The 14,103-nt window shown below is 40.9% G+C and overlaps 1 protein-coding gene across 11 annotated transcripts in view; it reads right to left on the bottom strand.

The window, feature by feature from the left end:
- The window catches only part of DGKZ (diacylglycerol kinase zeta), a 202,169-nt gene that overhangs the window by 48,231 nt on the left and 139,835 nt on the right, over positions 1–14,103 (bottom strand). For all 11 annotated transcript variants that reach the window (XR_006100996.1, XM_042443105.1, XM_042443114.1 and 8 more), the window contains 3 exons: positions 6,064–6,141; positions 4,582–4,638; positions 2,262–2,330 (listed from right to left, as the gene is read on the bottom strand). Coding sequence is in view for 10 of the 11 variants with exons in the window: in XM_042443105.1 (XP_042299039.1) it covers positions 2,262–2,330; positions 4,582–4,638; positions 6,064–6,141 (204 nt within the window). In the remaining variant the exon portion in view is untranslated. The remainder of the gene's footprint in view (positions 1–2,261; positions 2,331–4,581; positions 4,639–6,063; positions 6,142–14,103) is intronic.

Here is a 14,103-nt window from a genome sequence, read left to right as displayed (position 1 = left end):
ATAAGGGAAAGTATGTGTTACTTGTGGTATTTTGTGTAACTTTTTGCTTTTACTCCACTGAGAAGCTAATGATCCACGAAGGCTGTAACTATCTTTCCAATCATATCTCCATGGACCATAAGGATTGATTGTCCACTTTCAGGATCATCACAGAACAGGAACCATAACAGCTATCCAGTCCAACCCCCTGCCATGCAATAATACATAATCAAAGCACTCTCGACAGATGGCCATCCAGCCTCTGCTTTAAAACTTCCAAAGAAGGAGACTCCACCACATTCTGAGGCAACTTGTTCTCACCAGCAGGAAGTTCTTCCTAACATTTAGGTGGAACTTCTTTGCTTGTAGCTTGAATCCACTGCTCCACTTTCTTGTCTCTGGAGCAGCAGAAAACAAGCTTGCTTTATCCTCAACATGACATCCCTTCAAATATTTAAACAGAGCCATCATGTCAAAACAAAACAACAAAGAGCTTCATTTATATACCGCTTCATACTGAACTAACAATGTCTAAGTGGTTTACAACTGTAAGCTAATTTCCCCCAACAAGCTGGGTACTCATTTTAGCGACCTTGGAAGGATGTCGCCTCTTAAACTTCTCATCTCCAGGCTAAACTTACTCAGCTCCCTAAGCCACTATTCATAGGCCATGTCTTCCAGACTTTTCACCATGTTGGTCCTCCTCCCCTGGACACACAACAGCTTCTCAACATCTCACTTGAACTGTGGTGCCCAGAAATGGACACAGTATTCCAGGTGAGGCCTAATCAAAGCAGAATAGAGTGGTAGTATTACTTCCCTCAATAATAATAATAATAATAATAATAATAATAATAATAATAAATTATTTTATCCCGCCCCTCTGTGCAACACAACCGGGGCAGTTTACAAGACTAAAACATACATTCCCATATCCCTCAATCCCACCCTGCCAAATACAACTAACAATTTACAATTTAAAATATAACTTAAAATAATAAGCAAACAGATAAACAACAACTACAGCAGAATTAGGGGTAAACAAATTAGGCTTTTTTGGTGGCTGGGTATCTATTCAGGGAAAGGGCTGCCAAAAGAGATCCATCTTAACAGCTAATGTGATGGATCTCCTTGGGAGCGGTTGCCGAAAAAGTCCTTTGGGCAGTTGCAGACAGTCAGGTTTTTATGGGTTGCAACAGATTCCTCCCAAAGGACCTGAGTGTGTGGGATGGATTATACAGAAGGAGGTGGTCCTGAAGATAAGTTGGATCCAAGCCATTTAGGGCTTTAAAGGTGATAACCAACACCTTGTACTAGGCTCGGAAACTGATGGGCAGCCAGTGAAGTGCTCTTAAAATCAGTGTAATGTGGTCTCTTCTAATTGTATCTAAGACCAATCTGGCTGCCATGTTCTGCACTAACTGAAGTTTCCGAATCAAGCACAAGGGTAGCCCCATGTAGAGTGCATTACAGAAATCAAGATGGGAGGTTACCAGCGTGTGCATCACAGTTTCAAGGTCCTTAGCTTCCAGGAAAGGGTGCAGCTGGCGTATCAGCTGAAGCTGGTAACAGGCACTCCTGACTGTTGCATTTACCTGATTTGACATCTGGAGTGACGAATTGGAGCACCCCCAGACTGCGAACACAGTCCTTTCAGGAGATATAAGTGTAATCTAAATATTACACTTATATTGATTCAGCCTAGGATCATATTGGCTTTTTTAGCTGCTGCATCGCACTATTGACTCATGTTCAGCTTGTGGTCTGCTAAGACCACAACTACAGGAAAAGAGATTCCACATCAATATTAGAAAAATTCCCTGACAGTAAGAGCTTTTCAACAGTGGAACACACTCCCTCAAAATGTGGTGGAGTCTCCTTCTTTGGAGGTTTTTAAACAGAGGCTGAATGGCTATTTGTTGGGAGTGCTTTGATTGTGAATTCTTGAATGGCAGGGGGTTAGACTGGATGGCCCTTGTGGTCTCTTCCAACTTCATTATTCTATGATTCTAAGACTCCTAGATCCCTTTTGCATGCACTGTTGTCAAGCTGGCTGTCACCCATCTTGTATCTGAGCCTTTCATTTTTTATGTCTAACTGTAGTACTTTACATTTGTCCCTGTTGAAATTCATTTTGTTATGTAAGACTATTAGTTACTCTGAGCTCTTGTGAGGAAAATCTTAAGAAGATAAATCAAATCAACATATAATAAAATAAAAGCATTATTGCAGCTGCAACCTAAGTATGTAAATTTGGACAAGCACATTGATTTTCCTCTCACCTTTCCACATTGTCGGCATTTCCCTTCTTGGCGTCTCCGGTGTACCCAATGATGCCGCACAATAGTAGGCTACAGAGAAATACAGGGGAAGGCTCATGAAAAGTGTGAGCAAGGGAAACAGACACAATATACATATAGTTCCTTAAGACCACATCCTGGCTGCAGCTTTGATGTCTGCACTGTTGGCCACCACCTGTGACAACACCACTTTAAATCCCTATACACTCTATATTGCTGCCACCATGATCCCAAATGGCTCCACATCTACTAATTTAAATATTAGAGTTGTTCTTTTTGACTAGTCTATAGGTACAGATTTTCAGGACTGCCAACAAGTGGAATGACTACACACTAGGAGATAAATGTTTATCTTACCCACCATACAAAGGAACCCTGCCCACTCCACACAAATAGACGAGAAGCCAAAAAGAAAGCTTTAGTTGAATTATTGTGGGGGCTTAAAAGCTGACTGACAGGAATCTTGATCTGCCCAACATTAACATCCTTGGAAAATATATTGCTCAAAACACCCATGGTGACTGCGATTAATAATGTTCTGGATCACTTTGGAGGTATGTTGTTTAAATGACACACACCTTAAGAAGCTACAAGCTGTGCCAAAGCTGTGATCAAGTCATTACCTCTAAAATAAGCTGAACCAGCTTTATTTTGGCTTGTCTGTTCAGGTCTTTGTCTTCATCTTCCAAAAATTATTTAAGACTTTTTTATTTCAGCTGACATATGGAGGGAGAAACAGATGGCATTTTATGATAACTTGATATTTCTCTCCTTTATGATGTTTAATTGTTTATAGGTCTTTATGACTGTATTCAAATTAATTGTAAATGTTTTATTGCTAATTATTGTTTTAGTCTGAACTGTTAGTTGCCCCAAAGGCCTTTTCATACAAGTCATGCAATGGCATATAAATGCACTAAATAAATACAGTTGTGAAAGTATTTTCCTTGTCTGCTTGAGGGGGAAATAGAGGTCATAAGTGATGCAAGATAGGTCTGTAGACTCAGGAGTTTACTTTTCTTGTTGTCCAACATCCTTGCCTGCTTCACTCACCTTGTTGGTCCAGATAGCTACCAAATCCACTTTAATTGTCATCCATGTTTCTGCAACTGTATCAAGGGCCATGGATGTATAATTACAGCGCTTTAGAAATAAAGTTTAATAATAATAATAATAATGTAAGACTCGAAGACAAACCATACATCTGATACTACTAAAGTCAGTGTCAAAATATTAATTGTATTAAAGTGGGCAGGATCATATCCCACCATGTTTTCTTTTTCTCTCTGATTTGGAAGGGTTTCAAAGGTTAGGAAGGTAAATTGATAACTAATGACTTGGCATTTCACCCTAGTGTTTGCTTCCTGATGAAACCTGACAAGTAAAATATAAGGGATGACAAAGCAGCAGATATTACTGGGTGTTTGAAGGCAGTAGTGGCATGTTTATCAGTCTAAAACTATTTGGTTTATTTAAGAGAAATTTGAAGAAAGATTATATCTATATCCAAGGTGAAGTCAGGTTTGAAGACTGTCCTAGACAGGCTTATGTTTCCTCTACTACAGAGTCCTGAGCAATGTGTATGAATTCTCACTGGCTCCACCCTCTACTCTTCGGGACCATGGAGAGTTCTTTCTTTAGGTCTCATCCTCCAAGCCAGAATGCAGGCCTGCTCCTTTCTAAGAAAGATATTAAACATGCACTATTGTTTTTGATGGCTTAAAATAACATCCACAAAATAGGGAAGCAAGCAAAGTTGCTGCTCATGTTATTAATGAAAGCTTGTAAACAAGACAAAATACAATTCATGAGACCTAAATATTCCAGAATGAATGCTAAACATGTTACTAGTAACCACACACAATGGCTATCTAGTTCCTTAACTTTCTGTGTGAGAAAGTCTAACCATTTGCAACATTTTATTTTGGCAAATGCAAGCTAACTATAGCTTATCTCACTATTTTCTTTGCAAGAAAATTCAACACATTACTATTATAATGTATGAACAATCCATGAGTATCACTTATTCATTAGTATAAAAATATTGCTTCACTGTTGCTTGCTCAACATGCAGATTCTCAAGGAATTGTTCAGGTATGTCTTCTATTACCTACATATTAGTATCTCAAGTTCATCCTCTTTTACATCAGAAGATTGGATTACAGGAATATGTGTAGGTCCAGTATTTCACATTGACTGACATCAAACTGTATGGTGTAGAAAACTCTCTCTCTATATATGAAACTCTATACAGATAATTCCCTGATGTCACAGAACAATAAACCATCCACACAGCTCTCACCTCTCGGATATTCCTTGATCCAGATTCCCTGAAGGAGGGTTTGCATCGAAAATTTATCTGTCGATTTAACACAAGGAGGGTGAACACATTTTGATATCAATAAAAGGTGAAATGCTTCTATTTTACAGAGAACATTTTATTCAGACATGGGATTCTCTCTTCCTTTCCCCTCTAATCACTAATCTCAAAAAAGAACTGAGCATATTGACAAACATGACTGCCCTATACAAAGCTGGAACAGTGATTCATATAGCTCAGAGCTATCTATTAAAACTGGCATTTCATGGTTTCACACAGAGGTGTTTCCCAGCCCATCTACCTAACATGGCTTGACAATGGCCCGTTACACACAGGCTTAAAAGTATGTGCGGAGCGCGTAGTAGGGTTAAGGTGGGGCGGTGCTTTTGCACCGCCCTAACCATAGCACGTGATGTGCACGCACAAAATGGCGGCGGCCGTTCTACACGGCCGCCGTCATCGATATGACACGGCCACGCCGCCTCCAAACGAGGCGGCATGGTTGTGATGTATTGGGGTCGCGGCAGGGCGCCTAGGGCGCCCTTTCCGCAACCCCGGAAGGAGCTCCGTTTCGGAGCTCCTTCCTGGTTTGGTCCGCTGGGCGCAGCCTTCAGACGGCTGCGCCCAGTGGACCAAAGGAGAAAGGGGCCAAACGGCCCCTTTCTCCTTCTCCCCGCCGCCGCGGGGTGTCCTTGGGGCTTGACGCCCCAAGGACACCCCTTTCCAGGCTGCGGGAAAGGGGCGTTTTGCCGCTTCCCCGCAGCCCGGAAACCGGCGGATCGGGGCTTTGGTAACACGCCTATAGTTACCAAAGTTTGAACACGGGGCCTTTTGACTCCAAAGCTATGAATTTTAGCTTCCCTAAATAAAAGCATTGTTTGCATTTAGAGTTGGCAAACAATAAGATCAGAAAAAAGAGTTTGGCTCTTGGGAATTTCTCCCACCAGGCATATACCTTATATACTCGACTATGAGTTGACTTCATGTATAAGTCGAGGGCAGGTTTTGGAGGCAAAACTATGGATATTGATATGACCCTTGGATAAGTCGAGGTTAAGACTTAGGGACATGCAACAAAGGGTCTAAATGATGAAGCATAGGAAAACAATGCCAAAGAACCTACAATATAATGGCAGGCATAACTGTTTTGGCTCACATTAAAGGCTGGATGGAAGAGATAGTAGAGGGAGGTCTGTGCTTCCAGGACAGATTGTACTCTTGCCTTTCACCAGGGGATGGTTCCATTTTTAATAAGAGTTAAAGTACAGTATTTACATTGACCTGTGGATAAGTCAACCTAGGTTTTGGGGGTCAATTTTTTGACTAAAATTTCTAGACTTATACATGAGTATATACAGTAAATGTTCTTCCAATATTAGTCCCAGCAGAAATGTTCTCTCTCTTTACTAAGAATGATCTCATTTCTTCCAGTACAGCAGAGCAATTTTATCCACTTTTACTCACTTTCTCTAGCTGTTCTATGCAAGGCGTGTGGACTACAATCTTGCAGGCTGCACACTTGCGTTTGGAGAGAGGTTTTTGCTGCAAACACAAAATTAAAAATTAGCAATATCAGCTAGTGCCTGCAAAGTCTGCAAGTTTCACTTCTTAATACAATGCCTCTGAAGAAAAACAATATAAATCAGAAGAAAAAACAGGATGAGAAAGCTCTGGATAAAAGCCCCTTCTGGGGAAAAAAAAAACACCCCCCCCATTTATGAAACAGAGGGAAGAAAGGCAACTAATTTGGATATTCGGAGTAAACAGCCTTTCCCAGCTCTTGATCGTAACATCCAAATAAGCTACGGCATATATGAATGAGCATGGTCCTTCAACAGAAAATTCAATTAAACAGGTCTTTAGAAACATTTATTTCTATCCTACTTCCATGTACTTGAAATTGGCTCTTTTTTAATATATATATGTATGTGTGTGTGTGTGTGTAAATTTAATTGCTAGCCCCAATTGAAGCATTGTGATTTACAAAGGTTTCCCTTATCACAGCCCAAATTATTTAGTGGGCATGCTCTAGTTGAGTCTACTAATTGGATTTTAGGTCAAATAAATTACGAACAAAATAAAACACTGAAACACCATGTATATGGGAGAATGGAAGAATAATATGTAGGGTTTTTCACTGAGAACAAACTTGTCAGTTCCACAAGATAAACATACATCTTAAGTTCTATTTTTTAAAGTTGCTAGAAAAGTTATTTCCCTGAAAGCCCTCAAAAGTGTTACAAATAAAAAATGGAAATCTGTTGGGGCTTTACCCATGCAGGAGCGGTTATATATTTTACCAGCTTGCACAAGGAAGTCTCCAAGATTACTGGTGTAATCCGTGGAGTTATACCAACAGAGCACTGCACTCTGCCAGCTTTCAACAGAACCTTCAGCACTGTAGTGAATATTGTACATGAAGTGATAAGGTTGGCCACTCTGCCTAAGAGTAGGTTGTATAGCTGAAGTGCACTAGAAACCACTGCGGCAGGGGCCTCGTGTAACTGAGCGAAGGGTATTACTTGTGTTGTGAACACCAAGAGTCCAAGAAAAAATTGCACTTCACACTCTGGGGTGCTTTGTTCTCACTATAAGGAAAACTGACTTCAACAACCTTGCTCTGTCTGTGGAGTGGAGAATTGCCTTGGCAAACTGGATACATTGGACCAGCACCAGTTTAGACTTCATTTTGTTGAGATGTACACAAGCATTATGCAGACTGGCATAAAGTTGGCATTGTGTCTGAGTCACCAGAAACCAATAATGTATGTAAGGGTACACTATCACTCCCGGGGTGTAAGGATAAGCAGCTACCACTGCCGTACATTTGGTGGAAACTCTTGGAGTGGTGGATAGTCCAAAAAGCAGGACTCTGAATTGGTAGGCTTTGTCTGCTATGGAAACAATGGTATGACTGATGAAGAGAGGTATGAAAATAGACCTCATGAAGATAATGGAACTCTGTTGTTGGTGAGAACCCAATTGTCAGATGTGATGGTTCACCATTCTCAGAAAAAAAATGTAAATGTATTCCAAACAGGAGGTAATGATGGACAGAGGAGAGCAGAGAACAATAAAAGAATGCAGAGAGGAAGATGCAGTCGCCTCTCTGTATCCACAGACTTGCCATCAGCTGATTCAAGCATCCATAGATGGCAAGTCCATGTTGTTTCCAATGGTGGTGCATGCACATGGCTGTGCCACCATTAGGGATAGCCCCTGTTGTCCCATGGTGGCGTGTGCACATAGCTGTGCTGCCATTAAGTCCCAGTTTCGTGGTTGCATTGCCACTGGGGACAACAGGGGTTGTCCCTAATGGTGGCGCATCCACATGCACACGTCAGCATTGAAGTTGTTCCTAATGATGGTGCAGCTGCATACATGGGTTGCCATTGGGAACAACATACCTTGAGCATCTGTGGATTTTGGTATCCATGGATGAGAGTCCAGAACAGACCCCTACCCATGGATACCGACTGCTGACTATAGTCAAAGGCACTTTTTGTACAAATCAGAACCTCTTTTCTTACATGGTGATAAGTGATGCATCCCCTGCTGAGAAGGGTACCTTAAGGTGGAAGATGACTAAAACGACTGGCAAGAAGAACAATGATAAAAGAACTGTAACTGAATATAAGTAGCATGTTTGCTTCTTAGAGGAAGAAGAGATGACAATCTCTTGAGCCATGAACTACATTTTATAATCACAATCCATCTTTTCATGAAAAGATTAAGGAAGAGGCCATTTTGGACAAAGGGCAAGTATTCTACTGTAGCTTGTACATGAAATCATACCACATTACCCCACTACACTCTTATAGTGCTGCTATTCCAATTTTCTTGCTCTGGCTGCCTCCTGTTTCATTCTGGGGTTTGTAGTTCAGTGAGGCTTAAGAGCTCTCTGGCTGAGAATTCTTAAATGCCCCTCCCTCAACTGCAAATCCCAAAGTGCAACAGGAGGCAGCCAGAGCAGTTAAAGAGGAACAGCATCACTATAAGAGTGTAGTGTGGTAGTCTAGCCAGTCCCTACAGCTGTAAATGTATACTGATATAATAAGATGGCACTGGCAACGGTTGTTGCCTCCTGATCTACACGTATCATGTATTGACTCACTTCAGTTCAGAGACACGTTTCAATAAAACAGAAAGCTTTATTCAAGAAACTAAAGGTGTTCATAGCATCACATTTTTGTCAGGACCGATGCTCCTTCAATTATAGGGTATATTAAAATCAATTAGCAATTCAAATGTTTTCACATGCTTGTCAGCGATTCATCTTTAAACCAAAACATTCCCATTCACAGAGCTACCCCTCCTTTCCTCTCTGGACCAAGTGTTCCCATCGAATTGACCTTGGCAGTTTAAAAGGTATTCTTCCATCCCTCACATTTGCTCATTGGCCAGCTACGAGAAAGATAAAACATTCTTTTCACCATGCTTCATCACTTATGTAACATAACCCATCATCCAATATTACAAGCAAAGCATACATATAATATCTAATATTTGCCAGCAGTCATGGCAGGATCTATGATCTTTACAATGTGATATAGAAATGAAGAACTATTACATAAACAGCACTTGGTAATTCTAGGCAAGCTTGCAGTTTTCCTCCACTAACTTTGTCAGGACTGGACCTACTTTTTCCCATAACTTTTACAAATGAATCTGGTAGTTTGTGAACTGGAGTGGCACTGATGTTGTACAGCAGAATTTTCTGCCCAGGGTATCAAGCCTACAGTCCTCCTTATCCCTGCCTTTACTCTGTGCTGCTTTGACAAAAATGAAATTGGCTATAGGATGTTGAAAGAAAAATCTACACTTCTGTTCTTGTTCAGATTCTTAACCCAGCAAGAGGATGATGGAACTGATTTAAGATTCAGCCACGACTGCATAAGGGAACACTATAGGGACCTTGAAACTGTGGTACATGCTCTGGTAACCTCTCGCTTAGATTTCTGTAATGCGCTCCACATGGGGCAACCCTTGTAACAAGCCCGGAAGCTTCAGCTAGTACAAAACACGGCAGCCAGATTGGTCACTGGCGTTTCCAGGTTTGACCACATAACACCTATTCTGAAAGATCTGCACTGGCTGCCTATTCGCTTCCGAGCACAAAACAAGGTGTTGGTTATTACCTATAAAGCCCTATATGGCTTGGGCCCGAGTTACTTGAGGGACCGCATCTCCCCATATAATCCACCCCACACACTCAGAACAACCGGGAAGAACTTGCTAGAAATTCCATCATCTAAATATGCTACTTCATCCCAGAGGGCCTTCTCAGTAGCAGCCCCACAAATCTGGAACAGTCTTCTCGAGGAACGCCGCCTGATCATCCCCCTAGAAACATTCAAAAAGAGGCTAAAAACTTTCCTCTTCTATCAAGCCTTCCCCTCTGGAAAATGAACTAGTGTACTTTGATCCCATCAACTTCCTGGCTCACCCTTTCGAATGATTGTTTTAGATTTGTATATTGTATTGTGTCATTGGTTTTATCTATTTTATGATGTGTTTGTAACTGGTTTTAAATTTTGTGTACACCGCTTTGATCTTCTGGAAAAGCGGTATAAAAATAAAATTTATTATTATTATTATAATTGACACAAGTCATGTGAATTTAGCCTGGACTTGTAAGAAGACCAGATAGGAAGTAGGGGATGGAGGAATATTTGCTTCCAAGCCAACAGCAGCTGACATATGTAATAACTGCTCTAAGTAGGATTGAAGATCCTCTGTGGATGACAAAATATTTCCATTTTTTACTGCTGTGCCAAGTAAGAGAGCCTGGAAGAGGACAAAATCTAGTCACCATCATCCAATTCAGAGGATTTTGTGAAAGAATCATGGAAGATTTTCACACTTGCCTGCATTGCTGCAAAAATGTCCTCCAAATGAAGCTAAAAGGGAAAACAAGCCCCTGTATGTGAAAGCCTGGAACGCTACTGAATCGCCATGGAAACGTCCCTCCCTCCTTTGCATGCCTGAATCATTCCTGGGGAGAGGAATTCCTCTTAATGCAAATTTAGCGTTCAGAGGAATTCCTCTCTCTGTGAGGCAATTTAGGCATGCAATTATGCTAGCGCTCACCTTAGGGATGCTCAATAATAGGACTGGAAGCAAAGTAAACTGTGGCAAAGTAATTGAATGATCTGCTCATGAAGTACAAGAAAGTAAAGTGGAGACTGAGACAGATAAAGTTGGATCTGAAACACCACTGATTGCAGAAGTGTTGTCAGGAGGCAGGTGAAATAACATGGCAGAGAGAGGAATATGTTTTCCCTTCCAAGCTGACCCAGATAACAGTGAGTTCCTTCTGCAAGAATCTTTCTTGTGGGACCTAGTGGATTGCATGTAACTCTTCTCTGAGGCATAATGACAACCAACAGGACCCCACCGCATGACAGGCTGAAGACCAAGTGCAGAGAGGCAGCATAGAAGGTAATGATGGAAAGTGGAAAAGAATCCAGGAAGACTGGTCTAAATGATGCCTGGACAAGGCTTGTGATAGAGATTATATCTGTGGGCTTTTTCTAGACCAAGAAAGAAGTACCATATACCAAGAATGAACGTGGCAAGAAAAATGGTATATAGAATACTAAGACCATGAAAGAGACGGTGAAAATTAGTGACCCTAAAGAGAATATCTGGTTTGAGACCACTTCCTTCAGCCCAATTTAATGCAGTAAGAGCATAGTCCATTTGAGAGTGCTGATGAGGGGAAGAACTGAGAAACTCACCTTCCAAACTAGACCTCATCTGGATACGGATACCACGGTTTATGTGGTATAAGTTAAAGGATAATAAAGATTTCAATTGCTATCTTAGAAGAAGAGCCCTTTTAAGAGTATGCATGAAAATTAAAGACCAATTCTATAAAGAAACCCCCTGTGGGTATCCACGCAGGAAGCCTTTTTTCCATAGAAGTACCGTGTTTCCCCCAAAATAAGACACTGTCTTATATTTATTTTTTCATAGAATTGTAGAGTTGGAAGAGACCACAAGGGCCATTCAGTCCAACCCCCTGCCATTTCCTCTTTTTTTCCCCTCAAGAAGACCCACTATGGCTTATTTTCAGGGGATGTCTTATTTTTATGATAGGGCAGATGAGAATGGCTGCCCGTCTTCTTTACTGCTCTGAGTTGGTATGCTGCATAGCCACGCCTATCACTATGTCTTATTTTCTGGGTATGGCTTATATTGCGCAAATACTTAGAAATCCTGCTACGGCTTATTTTATGGGTATGGCTTATTTTCAGAGAAACATGGTAAAAACAAGAACACAGCATGGTTAAAATACAAGGATATATTAATATAAGAGGGAAATTATAATTATCGTGTGAAAACTATAGATCAATTAAGCAAAGAAAAACCTGGTTACAATTGTTTCTTGTATAAAAAATTAACTGAATGGTTTATGATGCACAAGAAAACAGTAGGAATCCCCAAAGAAAAAAATAAGATAGATAAAATATTCACAGATGGAGGAAAAGGACATACAGCTAAATATTGTAAGATATTAAAAGAAAGAGACCTGGAACAGGAAACAATGAAACACAGCATGATAAAGTGGGCACAAGATCTTGGGAAATGTATAAACCTTGAATACTTGGAAAAGACTTAGCAATTCAGGAACAAGTTCACGTTATGTCAGAATTATAGTAGCCCTTCCCAATTTGCAGGGGATGCTTTCCGGACTTGCAAATATTCAATTCCCATTGAAAATAATGGCACATACGCCCAGGCACACACTGCCATTTTGTCCCTCCCACAAAGAGTCAAACCATGGACTCCAAGTCAACAAAAGAGGAGGGACAACTGTATACAGAAAAAGCTATATTCTAAATATTGGGGGGGGGGGGAATCTAACACCAACTAATTAAAAATGGAATATGAAGCTAAGAGAAGCCATGGCTATGGATAGCCTGAAGCAATTATGAGAGAAAGCCCAAGACAACTTATAGAAGAAAACTGGAACTGCCTTAAGATTTGTGGCAGAAAAAGAGGGATAAATTTGGACTAAGAAAATATTTGGAAAATCAGTCAAATAACACACACACACACACACACACACACACAGAGGTTAAACATTGGATTAAAAAAAGAGAAAAAGACAACCCTTATAATTTAAATGGAAAGAAAGGGTATTAAACACTAAAACCAGGAAGGATAGATTGAGAAGAAAATGTTATGCCAATAGATAAGAATTGTTACTGCACATCTCAGATAACCGTATAGTACAGATAACCGTATTTATAGACACTCAGTTGTGGAAAGGATAAATTGAGAAAACCTTGTATTCTCTTTTAAAGAAAGTGGCCCCAATTGTTCAGGAAGTTAATTTATAAATCATCAGAATGAATATTTAGAAAGACACTAGCTTTTGTCAGTCTTGTATTATTTGTTACATGTTTGTTTAATTTCTGGTTTATATGTACATATATGTATTCATCTCTGTCTGATTTGATGCTTGTTTGTTTTATATTTAATAAAAAACAAAAACAAACAAACTGGACCTCATCTGCATACACACAGAGTACACACTGAACCCCTTCTAGCAAGGTTCAGCTTTGATCACTTCCACAAGAAGTAACACAAGAATTGTGGCACCTCCTTCTTTTTGTCAGAAAAGGGAACAATCAAGAATGTACAGTAAAGTAGAACTAACACGTGAAATTGATTATCAGTCATCTTCCAATTATGTTGGTCCTTGCCTGGCTGCCTGCCTTCCTTTTTCTCTTAAGAAGTTACCTTCTCATGAGAAATAACTTGTCTTAAGGACAGATGGCTGGTATGTGTAACATCCTGAAGTTGATAATTCCAATGGGATTGCCAACAGTTTTGAATGAAGAATCAAATCTAAGGTGGAGGGTGTCAATGATGGTGCTGAACATAGAACCATCAGGGCGGGGGCACTAGGGCGGGTTACATACCGCCATTTGGGATGTCCCCAGGACGTCCCAGTTTAAAAAAGGGGCGTCTCTTCTAGATGCCCCTACTCCTGTTACGACTCTGTCCATAACAAATGGCGGTGGCCGTTCCACACAGCCGCCGCCACCTTGACGTAGCGGACGCTGTGCATCCGCACATTGCATGGCGCTTATGATGCCGCAAGGGCGCCATTGGCGGCTCGCAGCGTCATAACTGCGACGCGAGAAGAAGCTCCATTTTGGAGCTTCTTTTTTGTTCCGCATGGGAGCCGCGCGGTTTGGCTGCTGCGGCTCCCTCGCGGAGCAAATAGCAGCGCCAGCAGACCGCTGCAAAGCGGCGGTCTGTAATGGACCATAGAAAGCAACACCTTTTGCCTGCAAAGACCAAAGAAACTACTGGATCAGGGGCAACTTCAGCTGAATTGATGTCTTCACCAGGAAATTTAAGATGGTAGAGTCAGTTTTGGAAATTTTCTTGGTTCCCACTATGTGGCTTCCATCCAAGAAAAGTTAGCAACAAGACTGACCATCAGTTTGGATTATTTCCCCAAGATCACTTGAGAGCCCACAAACA

Source organism: Sceloporus undulatus, chromosome 1 (genome assembly GCF_019175285.1).
Source record: "Sceloporus undulatus isolate JIND9_A2432 ecotype Alabama chromosome 1, SceUnd_v1.1, whole genome shotgun sequence".
NCBI classification, from domain to species: Eukaryota; Metazoa; Chordata; class Lepidosauria; order Squamata; family Phrynosomatidae; genus Sceloporus; species Sceloporus undulatus.
This window is presented reverse-complemented; position numbering and strand designations above follow the sequence as displayed.